Genomic DNA, 15,628 nt, shown 5'->3' with positions numbered 1-15,628 from the left:
GAATGGCCAAAATCCAGAACACTGACAACACCAAATGCTGACAAACATGTAGAGCTGCAGGAACTCTGATTCATTGCTGATGGGGAAAAAAAATGGTACAACAGCTTTGGAAGACAGTTTGGCAGTTTCTTACAAAACTTAACATACCCTTACCATAGGATCCAGCAATTATGTTCCTAGTATTTACCCCCCAAAATGGAAAACTATGTCCACACAAAAAAACCACACATGGATGTTTATAGCAGCTTTATTGATAATTGCCAAACTTTGGAAGCTACCAATATGTCTTCAGTAGGTGAATGAATAAATAAACTGTGGTATGTCCAGGTAAAATATTATTCAGCTCTAAAAAAAATGAGCTATCAAGCTTTGAAAAGACATGGAAGAAAGCTAAATGCATATTACTAAGTGAAAGAAACCAATCTGAAAAGACTGCACACTGTATAATTCTTAGTACATGACTTTCTGGAAAAGGCAAAACTGTCGAGACAGTAAAATGATCAGTGGCTGCCAGAGGGTAGGGGGGAAGGAAGGATGAATAGGCCAAGCGCGGAGGATTTTTAGGCAATGAAACTACTCTGTATGATGTTATAACGGTGGATACATTACCAAAACCCATCCAATATGCAACACTAAGAGTGACCCCTAATGTAAACTATGGACTTTGGATAATGATGTGTCAATGTGGGTTGATCAAGGATAACAAATATACCACTGTGGTGTGGGATGTCAACATTGGGGGAGGTTGTGCATGTGTGGGAACAGAGGAGTACACGGGAACTCTCTGCCCTTTCTGCTCAGTTTCTCTGTGAATCTAAAACTTTTGTAGAAAATGGTTTGTTAATTAAAAAAAAAAAAACCCTAACAGTCATTTTTGTGAAACTTGACAAGCTAATTGTAAACTTTATATAAAAGTGTGAGGAAAAGAACAAGGTGAGAGGACTGGCTTTACCAGAAATCAAGACTTGCAATAAAGCTATACTAACTCGGATGGTTGGGTCTTGGTAGAGGTGGATCAGTAAAGCGATGAGCAGAATAGAGTCCAGATACAGAGGTGGTAGTGCAGGGCAGTGAGGAAAGATGATCTTTTCAACAAATGTTTTTGAGACAATTTTGGATATCCATATGGAAAAACATTTAAAATGGATCTCTAATTCACACCATACCAAAAATCCAGTGCTTCGTAAACCTACGTGTGAAATACAAAACAACAAAGCATTTGCGAGTAATGTAGGAGGATATCTTTGTAATTTGAGGGTGGAAAATATTTCTTAAATGGAATGTGAAAAACATTAAGAATAAGGTAACATTTATATAAGGTACTTAGAGTAGTCAAAATCATGGAGACAGAAAGTAGAATGGTGGTTGCCAGGGGCTCTGGGGAGGCTGGAGCGGGGATTATTGTTTAACGGATCTAGATTTTACAAAATGAAAAGAATTGTGAAGATCGATGGTGGTGGTGGTTGCACAATGTTACGGATGTATTTAATACCAGTGAACTGTACACTTACAAATGGTTATGATGGTAAGTTTTATGTTATATTTATTTTACCACCATTAAAATATTGAAAAAATCAAGGAAAAAATATTAAGCAGCACAATGAACACATAATTTAACAACGCCCTCTAGTATTCCATGAATGCTCAATAGGGTTTCTTTATTCATGAGACTTGGAGTAAAATATCAATGAAACTTCATAAAAACCAAGTAAAATATCACTTTGGGTCAAAAGAAAGAAGAATAAGGGAATAGGTGGATGCATTAGACTAAAATAAAATATTTACTTGTTTGTTGCAAATATCTTCTCCTGTTCTGTGGTTCGTCTTTTTTGACACCACTAACACTTTATTTTGCTAAACAGTTTTGTTATTACATGTACTCTTCGGTATGTGTATTATTTCACAATAAAAGAAGATGTTTTAAAAGAGGGGATTTTAAATTCAATACAAATAAATATTGAAATGACAACTAAAAAGAAGTGACTGATAACTCCACTCTCTTCTGTACTCAGCAGGCAAGAAGGCTCACAGGCTGCCTCATAGGCTAAAACCCAATTGGACTGGCAAAGGGGTATATTGCAGTCAGTGACCTTATCTTTAACTTTCTTATTTCTTATTTCTTTAACTTATCTTTTAACTTTCAGAAGTCCCTCTCTCCCAGGAATCTTACATCCACATGACCTGCTGGCTTGCAAAGCCTCTCACTCTGGTGATGCTGTTGCCACTCCACCACCAATGATTGCTGAGTGATTTCTCACATCCTATCTCCTTTAGTCTTCACAACACCCCTGAGATGGGTCTTCCCGTTAAGCCCATTTTTCAGATATGTTCTCTTAGCATTATGCGAGGAAGTAAGGGAAGGAAGCGTCAGATTCCATATCTGTACCTCTAATAACGTTCTTAGCACTGATGCTTAAAGTCCTGTGAGGTGCTGATGGCTAAGAATGAGAAAGAATGAGAATGTGATTATGAATAAGTCCAGCCAGGGAAATAATTTGTAGATTTTTTTTTGCTTTGAAAACTATTCATAAAACAATCTTTCTTCATCTTCCCATGAGAGCTTAGTTTTTAGACAACTAAAAGAAGTGATATTTTACACAGTAGGATGTAAACGTAGAGTAATTCATTATCTCTAAAGAGGGCATAAGCCAAAAAAATAATAATAATAAGGAAAATTAGAGGCCGGCTCCGTGGCCGAGTGGTTAAGTTCGCGCGCTCCGCTGCGGCAGCCCAGGGTTCGGATCCTGGGCGTAGACATGGCACCGCTCGTCAGGTCACGTTGAGGCGGCGTCCCACATCCCACAACTAGAAGGACCTGCAACTAAGATATACAACTGTGTACAGGGGGGGTTTGGGGAGATAAAGCAGAAAAAAAAAAAAAAGATTGGTAACAGTTGTTAGCCCAGGTGCCAATCCTTAAAAAAAAAAAAAAGAAAGAAAGAAAATTAAAGACTGAAGGAATATTTAATGGAGCCACATTTGAGTCTAATATCTTTAATATTGTTCTCAGTAAGTCCCTGGGAATCAGCTGGTTCAGTAGAAGCGGACAGTTCTAATATATATAATTAGTAATTCTAATTACTAATTAGTAATTCTAATAGATTATGGAGAAGGTTGGCATGGAAATCGTGAGGCATAACGAGGCTTGTGTATTATTTGCAAATTGTTCTTAAATGTTGTTAGGTCACGGAAGAAAGCAAGCAATGTTGGAAGGACAGTCCCAACCTCCAGGTGTATCTGACCCGTGTGAAGCAGATGCTGTCAGTGTCCTTCCCATATCTCTAGACATTTCAGGATTCTTGGTTCATTCCCAACTGCCAGTATCTGCATCTCTGTGCCTACAGCCTCTTCTCCCTGGAACTGCAGGAAAGTGTGCTGCCTACTTGCATGGCAGACCAGAGGAGCAGCAAATTAACACACCCTCCTTGCAACAGGCAGTTCCCTCAATCGATGGCTCTTAGAAGTTGACGTATAAATATCCCAGTTCCTTGTCCCGTGGGTAGAATAATTCTGAGGTATGTGTCTTGCACCATTCCTCAATGTTTTCTTGGAGGATTGAGCTCCAGTGCCCACTGTGGTAGCTGGCTTGATGACACACGTTTTATTGGCTGTCTTCCCTTCCCTATATCACCGAGCCACTTTATCGCAGTGTTTTCTGCGCCCGAATCCTTGTCTCTGGGTCGGCTTCTGGAAATAAAACTAAGACACCTTAAATATGGACTCTCCTGTAGAGCATCTCTTGGTATCCCAGTCATGAAGAGAATACGGGGGGAAGAGATCCAGAGCACAAGTCAGTGTACTATTTCTTGTTTTTCAAATTACTTAGAAATTATCTCACCTGGATGTACTTTATTGCTTTAGTAGTGACATTGAAGGGGCTGGCAATTATACAGAGTACATGCTTGTGAAGAAAAGCCCAGAAGAAATCATTCTAAGCGAAGTGAACATCTGAAGAACTTCCTGGATTGCCCGCATTCACGGATGATGATCAAAACATTAGACAACTAGGGGCTGGCCCCGTGGCCGAGTGGTTAAGTTCGCGCGCTCCGCTGCAGGCGGCCCAGTGTTTCGTTGGTTTGAATCCTGGGCGCGGACATGGCACTGCTCATCAAACCACGCTGAGGCAGCGTCCCACATACCACAACTAGAAGAATCCACAACGAAGAATATACAACTATGTACCGGGGGTGTTGGGGAGAAAAAGGAAATAATAAAATCTTTAAAAAAAAAAAAAACAAAACATTAGACAACTAGTAGGGCGTGGTCCTTAACCAATCACAAAAGATGCTGGACGGTATGCTGCAGGGCTGCTACTCCAGCTGACCAGTGACTCTGACCAGTGAAACACAGGGGTCCCAGTCCTGTCCGGGTCAAATCTTCAGGTTGGGTTGAGACGTTGTTGAGCAGACAATGGTTTACTTGGCTTTCTCCAAGGGAGCTCGGAGGTAGGCAGGTATGACTTTGATTCCTCTTCAGAAAGGGGAGTGATAGCTAGAAACACTTACCGAACATTTCCAAAGGGAGCTAAAGCTCCAGCAGGGGCCACGGTGGCAGGGACTTTGAGAGCTTTGCACTCCAACATATTATTTATTTATGTCCTTTCCTTAGTATGAAAGTAAAAGCCACAAACTGCCTCAGGTTTACTTCTGGAGAATTTTATCTTCTCCACTGTAGGGGGTCTAGGCAAGACCAAAGAGCAAAGTAGCCAAGCTGTAGGTATGTACATGACCCCGGGTAAATCCATCAGAGTCTCTCTCCTGGGACTATGAAGGTGAAGCAGAACGACGAAAGGATGGGAGAAAAAGTCTTTGGAGTTCTCTTACGCAGTGAGAGTGCTAATTCATTCATGCAGTGGGGATGCTATAAAGTATGGTCAACTGATTCCTGCTACCCAGACCCGAGAGTTGGCTGGTTTCTCTTACTGTCTTTAATCTTCTGATTGGTTCTCTGGGCCTTCCAGTAATTTCTTCTTCTTCTTTTTTTTTTGTGAGGAAGATTGGCCCTGACCTAACATCTGTGCCAATCTTCCTCTAGTTTATGTGAGATGCCACCACAGTGTGGCTTGATGAGTGGTGCTAGGTCCGCACCTGGGATCTGAACTTGTGACCTGGACCGCTGAAGTGGAGCATGTGAACTTAACCACTATGCTACAGGGCTGGCCCCAGTAATTTCCTTTTATTGCTTAAATTTTCCAGAATTGGTTACTGTTGCTTGCAACCAAAGAACTGTAATTAATTCAGGTCCTATATATTTATCTTCAGCCATGTTTTGTGGGAAGAGGACCCCTTGAAAGAATGTGTGGCAGTAACTACCGAAAATGGAAGAAAAGAAGCCAGTCCCTGCATCTTCAGTAAATAAGAGGAAGAAGACAGAGGAGGTTGGTGCGGGCCTGAAGGGTGTGGTGTACATCACCTAAGGAATATCAGCGTCACCACCGTCAGCCCTCAGTTACTCATGGAGCTGGAATTCCATTCCTACCTTCTCCATTGTCCCACTGGCTAATAAGTCAGGCATTTCTCACAAGCAAAGCCCCAGTGACTCAGCCAGATACTGGGAAAAGGACAAAAGGCTAGGTCAGGTTTTCCTCTTGTTAGCAATTCTGGTAAGACAGGGAGTAGGTTGACATTGAAATCATGGGCTAAAATGAGGCCTCGCTGGAAGATGCAGATGTTATTTACCATGATATTCATATTTACTACAAAACAAATATGCATATGTCCGTGCTCATTTCATGGAAACCATATTGTGAACTGGGTGGATTTTCTTTTTTTCTTTTTATGCTTATTTGCATTAAGAAAACTGGGAAATGAATTTTCTGTCATAATGGCAACTGTTCCTTTGCCAGTGTTGGGCACAACGCATCCGTATCAAACTCTCAAAAAGGGGCCATGTGAGCACCTGCCAACCTGGTCCACTCGTAGAGCTTTGCCTAGTAGCCGTGTCTTTTATAGTATTTAGCTCGGGCAATAATGTCATTGACGAAGTCATTGTCTATGTCTGCGGGGGTGGCAATGGCATCAATTCCTGACTTAAAGGCAGAGAGACCACCTGAAATGAAATACAGAGATTCAGAATGAAATATTAACTTACAGCAAAAATAAGATATGAACATTCCCAGCACGTCAGCCCTCCAGGCAAGCCTCCCAAAGCAGGCAGTCCCAGACCCTTCCTCCCCCTCTGAAAGGATCTACTACCCCAAGAATCACCGGGAAAATTTCAGATAGCTTTTCTTCTCCCTCTCCTTTTAAAGACTTGTCTTTTCCTTGCTGCAAAAGTTGTGTTTTCTCCCTGTAGTCTAGCCCTGGCAAAACTAGATCCCTAGTGAATCTCCAATCTGAGAATGCTTGTAACGTTCTCTCAGTAACTCACTCCTTTATTCACTGATTCATTCAATAAATGTTTTTAAGCACCAACTATGTGCCAGGATGGGTGACACATTGAGTGCAGGGTACACAACGGTACCCGAGACATAATCATTTCTTCATAGGGGTGTGTCTGTATATGTGTGTTTGTACGTACATGCATTTTACCCTAAAATTTTAATCTTCAATAGTTGTTTACGTGTTTAATATAATTGTGTTCTGCTCTGACATCTAGAGAAAAAGACCACTGGTCCTGATCCCTGCCTTCAAGTCTCCACTTGGACTTATCATGGTATCTAAAGCCCTGATGTCACTGAGAATGTTCACAGAGTGAAAATTTTTTCCAAACAATTCAGAAAGTGGCTTAGTTCCTTGCATCAGGAAAAACATCTATCAGAGGAAGACAAATGTATTCTTTTAACTGTTGCATTAACCCTCAAGGTATCACTCAATGGCTCATTAACCAACAAGAGGTGTAATAAGAACCCCAGCAGCTGGCAGAAGAGGAAACTGAAGTCCGGTAGGAAGACCACTCACAGTGACTGAGTGGCTCCAAGAGCACTGAGCAGCCTTTCCACGGCTCCTCTCGGACCACTGCTGACCCAATGAGAACGCTCCCCGGGAGGCCCAGGGCACGTCTGGCCTCCAGGGGTCTCACTCATTGCTCTTTTAAACAAAGCACCATGAATATGGCCTACCTTTGAGGTGTTCAGTCACACTCCACGTGGGGAATTTTTTCTGGATTGCCTTAAATCGGTCTGTTAGAATCCCAACAGCTTGCAAAAGGTGTTCTTTGCTGTCCCAGGTACCAACGGGGTGATGACTTTTTTTATCAAGCTAGAAAATTCAGATAATAATGTCAGCATCTGGATGAAGCAACACATTTTTCTGCTGTTCCTAATTTCCCCTCGTTGTATTCAAGTTCGTAGACATTGGCCTTGGCGCCCTTCCTTTATCCCCACAGAGTTAATTCTATAATCCTTTCTTTCACAGAAAAGCGAGTCAGACAAAGTAAGATTTGGGAGAAGCAGACGTGGCAGAGTTTTAGCTAAGCACACAAATACAAATAAATGAAAAAGTTACTTCAAAACAAATAATTAGCACCCAAAGTGTAGACATTTGCAGTCAAAAATAAAAATTTGTTTCAAACTGGGAAGGCTAGAAGTCTGGGTTTCTACAGACAATTTAAAATAAAGTGTGGAAGCAAAAATCCAGATAATTTGGATCCCTTTTCTCCAATTTGCCTACAGATTGAGTTCATTCCAGTAGGGCTTAATTATAGTGGTTTGATCTACATGGATGAAATTTTCTACTTCATGAACTCGTAGGAGACACCTGTAATAGTGCCCTTTATAAGATTTTCTCAATTTAACTACATTGCATATTATTAACTGCAAATTGTACTTATGAAACTCATAAAATGTTTTTTCTGAAGATATTCAATAACTGATAAATCTTGAATGAAATGCCAAAGATGTGATGGAGAAATCCCAGGACAAATTACGCTGAAGTAACAGAGTGTTTTGAAACCTGGAAGTACTGCAAATAGATTTCCAATTTGGATCTGTAAGGAAGGATGAAGTGGGGCCGATTCGCGGTTTCTGTCTAAGTACCTGCATTAAGCCAAATTTAAGTCCCTTGTGGTCCCAGCCGTCTTTCAGGACGACTCCTCCATGGCTTTCTCTGGAGATGATGGCTGCAATGAGAGCAGGGTCCACGCAGTGCCTCAGCCCGACTTCTTTGATCAGAACCCGGTAAGGCTTTAAGGCCCTCAAATCCATCTCGGCAAACATTTCGGAACCGGGAATCCCTAAGTCAATAGAAAATAAACTACTGCAGCAGAGAACGCTTTTTCAAAGTTTAACAAGTTAGCCACTCCCTGACCACAGCCCATAGGCTGGGACAACCATTCCAGGACAATTTTTGATCTCTGATTGCATAAACCTGGAAAGGTTCATAACCCCAGACAGATACCATTTCTGCTCTCTCATTCTTCTGTTTTCTGCCACTTTGGGGCATCGGGAAGACTCTTGGACTAGAAGTCAGCCAACCTAAGTTTGAGTCTTGTTCTGCCACTACCTAGCCCTGGGCCCTTGGGAAGTCTCTCTTCCTTGCTGAGCCTCATTTTCTGATCTGTAAACTGGGGAGGTAGGATTAGATTGACCTTGCAGCATCCAGCTCTGATACTCTAACACTGGGATAACATGAAGAAGACTTTGGAACAGGATTACAAAAGAGAGGACGTACAAAGGACAAGAGCCTTGCTTAAAATTCTGATGCTATAACATGAAGTAGACACAACAACAAAGAAAAAACAAAGCCAAAACTTAATATTTTCTTTAAGCAATAATTTCAATATGTAGTAATAAACAGATCTGGACAAGGTTTGCAAAGAATACGGGAAGATGAAAAGAAGCAGTTTGTTAGGTTATTCAGGATTCTGTTTTGCTCTAATTTTTTATTTTGGTATTACTGCTGTAATAATGATTATATCTTTTCAAAATTAAACTACTTTCTAAGAAAGAATCTGAAAATGATGAAAGGCAAAAACCAAATGTTTGCTTGCTTTTCACTTACCACAGTTAAGCAACTTGGTTACATCACAGGAGGCGCCAGACGTCTCCATGATCATGATGTCGCCATAGCAGCCATGGTACAGGCGGGGATGCAGGTGAGGGTTCATCGACTGAGTGAAAGGGTACGAGCCCCTGGAAGTGCCTAGGGGACAGAGTGATAATTGATATGGCGCCTGTGAGAAAATATTGCTTGAGTTGCTATAAGGAACATAGACTACTCCTTCTCCAGTACCTCCTCCAGACCCCTAGAATGGCTCATCACACAGGTCAGAAGATTCCCCCTTCCCACTCTACTTCAACCTTAAAAAAATGTTAATCCAGCACTTAATTCTAAACATTGTGCAAAGTATTATGAAAATCAGTTCTTATAAGTCCCAAAAACATTTGCTGTAATCTTGATTAGAATTAAAATTGCCACTAGAGTTTTAGGCAGGAACTTTGAGAGAAATTTTATGACACTTCTGACACAAATACTTGTAGGGGTGTAAACATCTAGGTTAACAATTGTCTTTGTTTAGGAAAATAAGAAAGAAGGGTACCATTACAATTTAAGATAAGAAAGCTTACCATTAACTTAAGATACTAGTTTTATGTCACCTTGCTGTGAAGCTGAGTTTCTAAGTCTAATTAATAAAATTGGAAATGAAATTTAACTTACCATAAAATTTAAGCTAAATCTATTCTTATGTTTTATTTTGTCATTATGAAGTGAGTTTCTGTCCAAGTCTATTTACTAAAGGAGATAAGGAGCTTTTCTCTAAGTTGAAAAATTTGTTCTAATTAGTTCCTAGAATTGTTGACTTGTACCTTAAGACTACAAATATTTGTTGCAAGAAATTACATTTGTTAAAATGCTTGCTGTAAAAAAATACATTGTTTCAGTTAGTGTTGTAAATAGCATTTTTTAAAAATAGAGGTGGATTTTACTCATCCACCATAGGTCTAGTTCTGATTAATTTGACAGTATAAAGAAACTCTCTCAGAATTAGGCACACAACCAAAAAAAAATATTGATTTTAAAAGGAAAATAAAACAACTCCAAATGTTAACTTTTTAAAACTATATAATTTTTGAAAAGTGAAACTCACCAAAACAAACAAAAATACAGGCACAATCTGCTCTCTCTCATCTTCTAACAGGCAAAAAAGGAATTTTAAACAGACCAAGAAGTCAGATAGTGAAACTATCAAGTAAACTGGGGATACTAAGAAAGCTTATCTAGATAATAAAAGCAGCAGAAACCAGCAAAGCTATTAAGCTTCTATAAGCAGTGTGAATTCCCATGTGATGCAGAGAGCAGGAACCATCATATGGGCACGCCCCATGGCCTCAGTGTAGTATCTTGTGCCTACAATGTGTGTGGGAAATATATGTGAACAAATGAATGGATGTCTATAATACAGATCACTGTAAAATTGAGGTGTGGGTGTTCAGAGTCACAGTGCAGACTGAAAACATGTATCCAGAATCTGACCATTTCTCACCACTTCTGCTATCACCATGGTCCAAACCGCCATCATTGCTCTTCTGGATTATTATAACAGCCTCCTGACTGACATCCCGGCTCCACCTTTACAGTTTATTCTCCACCCAGCAGCCAGAGTGATCCTGTGGCCACATGCAAGGGGTAATATCAGTCTTCTCTCTTAACCTTCCAGTGGCTTCCATCATTCAGAGGGATGGCCAAGTCTATATTGTGGCCTCTGAGCCCTACCTGATCTGGCCCTCTGCTCACTTCCTGACTTCTCCTTCCCTTCTCTAACTCTTCTGCAGCCACATTCTTCTCCTTGCTTATCCTGCAACATGCCAGGCAGGTTCCTGCCTCAAGGCCTTTGTATTTGTAATTCCTTTTGCCTAGAATTCTATTCCTCCAGACATCTATTTGCTGCCTCACTGCCTTCAGGTCTTTGTTCAAATACCAGCTTATCAGCAAAAGATATGGATAGACAGTTCATAGACAAAAGAAGAAAATGATCATTAAACATATAAACAATCATTCTCAAAAGAAGAGAATTCCATATTAAAGCTTCACTGAGACACTATGTTTTACCTATTTAATTCACAAGAATCCAAAAGTTTGACCACGTACTCCATGAGTGAGGTTGTGAGGGGGTAGGCTGTCTCATACATTGCTGTGGAGGAGGATTTTGCAATAGATGGTTGTATCAGCACTGCTTGTAACAGCAAAGGACTGGAAACAGTGCAAAAGTCATTGATATAGGGACTGATTGAATAAGCTGAGCTAACTCCACACAATGGGGTGCTGTGAAGCTATGAAAGGGAAAGAGGAAGAACTCTATATACTCCTATAAGATTATCTCCAGGAATAGAACAGTATTTATAGAATGGTACTCATTGTTTAAGAAAGGGGAGAAAATATGATTTTGTCTGTTTGTGTAATTTGCTTATATTTTTGAAAGAAACAATACAAGGAGGAACCAAAAACTAAAAAAAATGGTTAGTTATGGGAGAGGGTAAGAAGAAGGTAAAGCAGATAGGGATAGAGGCTAGACTTCTCTAAATGTACCTTTTTTATAGTCTTTATTTTGGAGTCATGTAAGTGTTTCCATCATTTAAAAAATTAAATAGAAAAAGACGACATCCTAAAAATATGAAAAATAAACATAACTCTAAATCAAACTGAAAACAATGCATAGAGGAGAATTATTTCAAGTGACTTTAAAACATGTCAATGTAAGTATATATCACTTGTGGCACACATCCTATGAACATAAAGAATCATAAGAAAATCTTAAATTATATTACCAGTCTCATCATTGGTAATGCTGTCATAGTTATTTTGAAACTATTATGTATAAATAAGTAATCATGGTATTGTCATTAGGAACCAGGATATTTAGTGTGAGACAGCACTGGTACAAATATAAGACCAATGTAAAACCCTTGTATTCTTAAATATGAAAATGAAATATTCATGTGAATGCATAATTATTTTCTCTTTTAAAAAATACGTATTTATGTATTTTCTAGTTCTCTCCACCAGAAAGACCTGGAATGACAACCCCATAGCAATGAAGCACCCCTAGCACCCCAAGTGTGGTCTCTAGATACCATTTCCTGCTAAGAGGAATCAATGTTCCTCTGGAAAATGACTCATTCCTGGTCTGAGGCAGGAAATGTTCAAGATGAGCCAGGAACATCTTCTTGTGTCAGAGCTGGTTCTTACGCTACAGACACATATCAAAAAGTTCACAGGTGAAATGTCTTGATGTTTTGGATTGTTTTAAAATATTCCAACCACCTCCCCCCTTCCCCCTATGCAGAGATGAGGGCTAGATAAAATAAGAATGGCAAAATATTGAAAACCATAGAAGCTGGATAATGTGTATGTGGGAGTTTATCATACTATCTTCTCTCCATTTTGTATGTTTAAAACTTTCTATAACAAAATTTTTAAAAAAGTTATCTCATTAGAGAGTCTTTCTTGTCTATGTATATTAAAAAGGTAACACATTCATGCCTCATTCCTTGTTTCCCATTACCTTACACTAATTTATTTCTATCCCTTATCATCTTCTGACCTTTATTTTTCCCTTTATTTCTTCTTCTCTTTCTTTCCGCCTGCTCTTCTCACTAGAACATTTCTTTCTATGCTGTATCCTCCTCAGCATTTTGAACAATGCTTGGCACAAAGTAGACATTTAACAAATATTTGAGAAATGGATAAATAGATGAGTGAACGAGAAGAAAAAGAATTATCTAAATTATCTGGATCAAGTGTCCATATATCAACAGGGTCAATATCCTTTTACTGGGGAGGCAACCTTTGCTAGACTCAACATGTGGCCCACAGACCACAGGCATAAAAGTGCTCTGGGATGCCTATTAAAAATGCATATCTGTTGGCTCCTCATACTACGTCTATTGAACCAGAATCTTTAGCGATAAGGCAAAGAATCTGCACTTTAACCAGCATTCCCAGCAGACTCTTATGCATACCGAAGTTTGGGAACCACTGCTTTAAGGGGCTTGAAATATGACCACAGACCTTACACTACTTGTGTTGGCATCATAAACATACAAGCCTTTCTTAATTATAGTCACCTCTCAGTTAAACACAGCTACTATGGTAGATCATAATTAGTCTGCTGGCTCTATAACTCTGCTCCCACCTGGCAATTAAAGAAGGAGTAAAAATTAAACTATGCTCCCTTGCCTTTGACCATAGATAACAGGAAATTATCGCTTTTCAGCAGCCTTATTTTTCCAAATTTAGAATTAAACATTTTAGAAACACTTTCATCTCAATCTTCACACTATTGATAAGAACAACTTGAACATTGTTTACAATGGCTTTTCATTTTTTAGGCAGCAGTTTGAATCTCTTCTTATTCAAGATCCCTGATCATCTCACCTGCCTACCTTTCCAGCCTTGCCCTCAGAAATCTCTTCTGTTCTGGTCACACTGACCTGCTAACTGTATCCCAAACACTTTTCATGCATTTCTGCCTCTGTGCCTTTCCTAAAGTCTTTCTTATCATCCAGCAGATTCTTCTCTTATTAAAACACGAAGCATTCTTCAACCATCACGTCCCCCAAAAAGCTTTGTTGGTTTCAACATGCCAACTAGATGTGAACTCTCCAACCTAAACTCCTTTCGTACTAGTGTTTTTCTAGCTACACTTGTTTAACTCTTATTTACTGTCCAGCATTGATAATTTTATCTTTACATGTCTTGCCTTCCAAGGCACTCTTCCATAAGTTCCCTCTGGTGGCGCCTTTACCTGCTTGGTAAACAGATTACACTCTGAAGACAGAAATCAGCAGTTGATTGATGGCTAGGCTGATTAGAAAGAGAGCCCACTCCTCCATTACATGTAATCATTACTCTTTCTGATTCATGACTGTGCTGAATGTCTTTGTGGGCACCCTGTGAACAATGCTAAATGTCAATCAATGACTTACCAATAACGGCAATAAGTCCCAAAAACAGGATAGAGGAAAGCATGGTGTTCAATCTTATCCTACGGCACCTGTTATGATTTGAAAGAGAAACTGGTTAATTTTAAAACTTGAAAGTTCCCTAAAGAAAACTTGCTTTGATTTAAAAGAAATTTAGAGTAATTTCCAATTCAATAGCCTTTTTCCAGTTCCAAAATACTATTCTCATAAGCTCAGTATTATGGTTCATTGGATCACTCTCTTTCCTAAGCATAAACTCCCACTCATTTTAATCCAATTTCATGCTGACATGAGCCTGTGAACATCTTACATATGTTATCTGTACACATCCTCCCATCCCATCTCCAGGCTTGGCCATATCATAATATTTTTCCTATTCTTGTACTACAGCCTCCTTAGAAAATCCAAAGAAACTGCTAAGAGGAGCGTTAGAGATCGTGACTCAGAAGAGGTTTGCTGTGCCTCATATCTTCCTCCATAAACTCTATTCTTGGTTTCATTCGAAAGGCAACTTTTCTGTTTGACAAGATACAAGAAGGCTAGCACTAACCTGGTTTGTGACTTTGCAGAGAAAATCTCTTTTCTCTATTTGAGAAGATATTCTGTAATCAGCAGCAACCTGCACGTCAGGATTTTGGGAAGTGGTGGCCTTTGTCCTATAACACAGGTTTAACAATTTGGGAATCCATTAGTCGGTAGATCTCTGAGCGCCTGGCTTCAATCCGAGCAAACTTCAGCGCGGCTCTGCTGCTCTGGAGGAGGTTCTCTGCCAGCATGTGGACTCACCTGACTCTTCTCACCTTTATTCTGTACCACCAATCACCGGGAGTGCTTTATATATGATTTAAAACCCTCTCTTTAAACCACTGACCTCATTAGGCCTGATTATAATAGTACTTTGGACTCAGGAGGCCCTTTTAATAAAAGGATTTCAAAGCATTTATTAACCACTATTAATTAATTAACCTAATGAACCCCCAGGTTGCACTGGAAGCATATATTTGGTAGATTGTTTCTGGGTATCTAAAGTTGTGCCAGGCAAACAGCTTCTCAATTTGAGAACAAGAAACAGATAATTAGCCTAAAAAAGATAAATAAACAGGAAATACTAGTAGCTCCCATTCCTGGATTGGTTGTTTGCCTAAAATGCTGAGCCTCCTGCTCTTTGTTCTTCGTTCCATTGTCACATGATCCCCGTCCCAACATGCCTCATGGCTCCTTGCTCTAATTCTACCTCTGACAAATAGATCCAAGAGTGGCTACCCGCTCTGAAGAACCAACACAAGGCCAGGGAGTAGCAACATGGGTGCTGATTTCTCAAACTATCTGAGGAAATGGGAAAAAAGGATTTGGTCAGGGATGAAAAGTTCTTCAGGGATTATCTTTCTTCACACTTATGTCCAAAAGAAGTGATGAAGCACATTGTACAGCCTCAGGAACAGGAAATGGAAGGAATGTTCTTGAAACAGGCAAAGCACATTTCCCAAAGGAGAGGAAGGAGTCTGACATGGGTCCTTGCACAAGTGTAAGATGCTTCTGAGACTCACACAATCCTTCCACACAACCACCAAGTGGAGAGAGGTGTGAGGGGGACTGAGCAGGAGACAGAGAAGACAAAGGCTCTGAGTCAAACAACTTTCCAGGCTCCCTGGCAATGAATAAATCACACCTCCTCAGACAGCATGCCCTCACAAAGCGCATCTCTGTACTACCTCATTGCATTCACTTCTGCCCCACCTGCCTTCTTGTTTGTCGAACAGACTGCCC

The 15,628-nt window shown here is 40.0% G+C and overlaps 1 protein-coding gene across 2 annotated transcripts; it reads right to left on the bottom strand.

Moving 5' to 3' along the window:
* Nucleotides 1–2,978: 2,978 nt before the first annotated feature.
* Nucleotides 2,979–14,682, bottom strand: LYG2 (lysozyme g2). 2 transcript variants are annotated; one of them, XM_001490399.4, is made up of 6 exons: nucleotides 14,412–14,682; nucleotides 13,865–13,932; nucleotides 8,940–9,080; nucleotides 7,976–8,172; nucleotides 7,061–7,199; nucleotides 2,979–6,048 (listed from the first exon to the last, which is right to left on the bottom strand). In XM_001490399.4, exons 2-6 carry the CDS (start codon nucleotides 13,905–13,907, stop codon nucleotides 5,930–5,932), a joined length of 639 nt encoding a protein of 212 aa, XP_001490449.1. In that variant the 5' UTR covers nucleotides 13,908–13,932; nucleotides 14,412–14,682; the 3' UTR covers nucleotides 2,979–5,929. The 2 variants fall into 2 exon arrangements, with proteins under 2 accessions (XP_001490449.1, XP_070092203.1); XM_070236102.1 differs by lacking the exons at nucleotides 13,865–13,932; nucleotides 14,412–14,682 and adding an exon at nucleotides 10,423–10,546.
* Between the last annotated feature and the right edge of the window lie 946 nt (nucleotides 14,683–15,628).

Source organism: Equus caballus, chromosome 15 (genome assembly GCF_041296265.1).
Source record: "Equus caballus isolate H_3958 breed thoroughbred chromosome 15, TB-T2T, whole genome shotgun sequence".
Lineage (NCBI taxonomy): Eukaryota > Metazoa > Chordata > Mammalia > Perissodactyla > Equidae > Equus > Equus caballus.
This window is presented reverse-complemented; position numbering and strand designations above follow the sequence as displayed.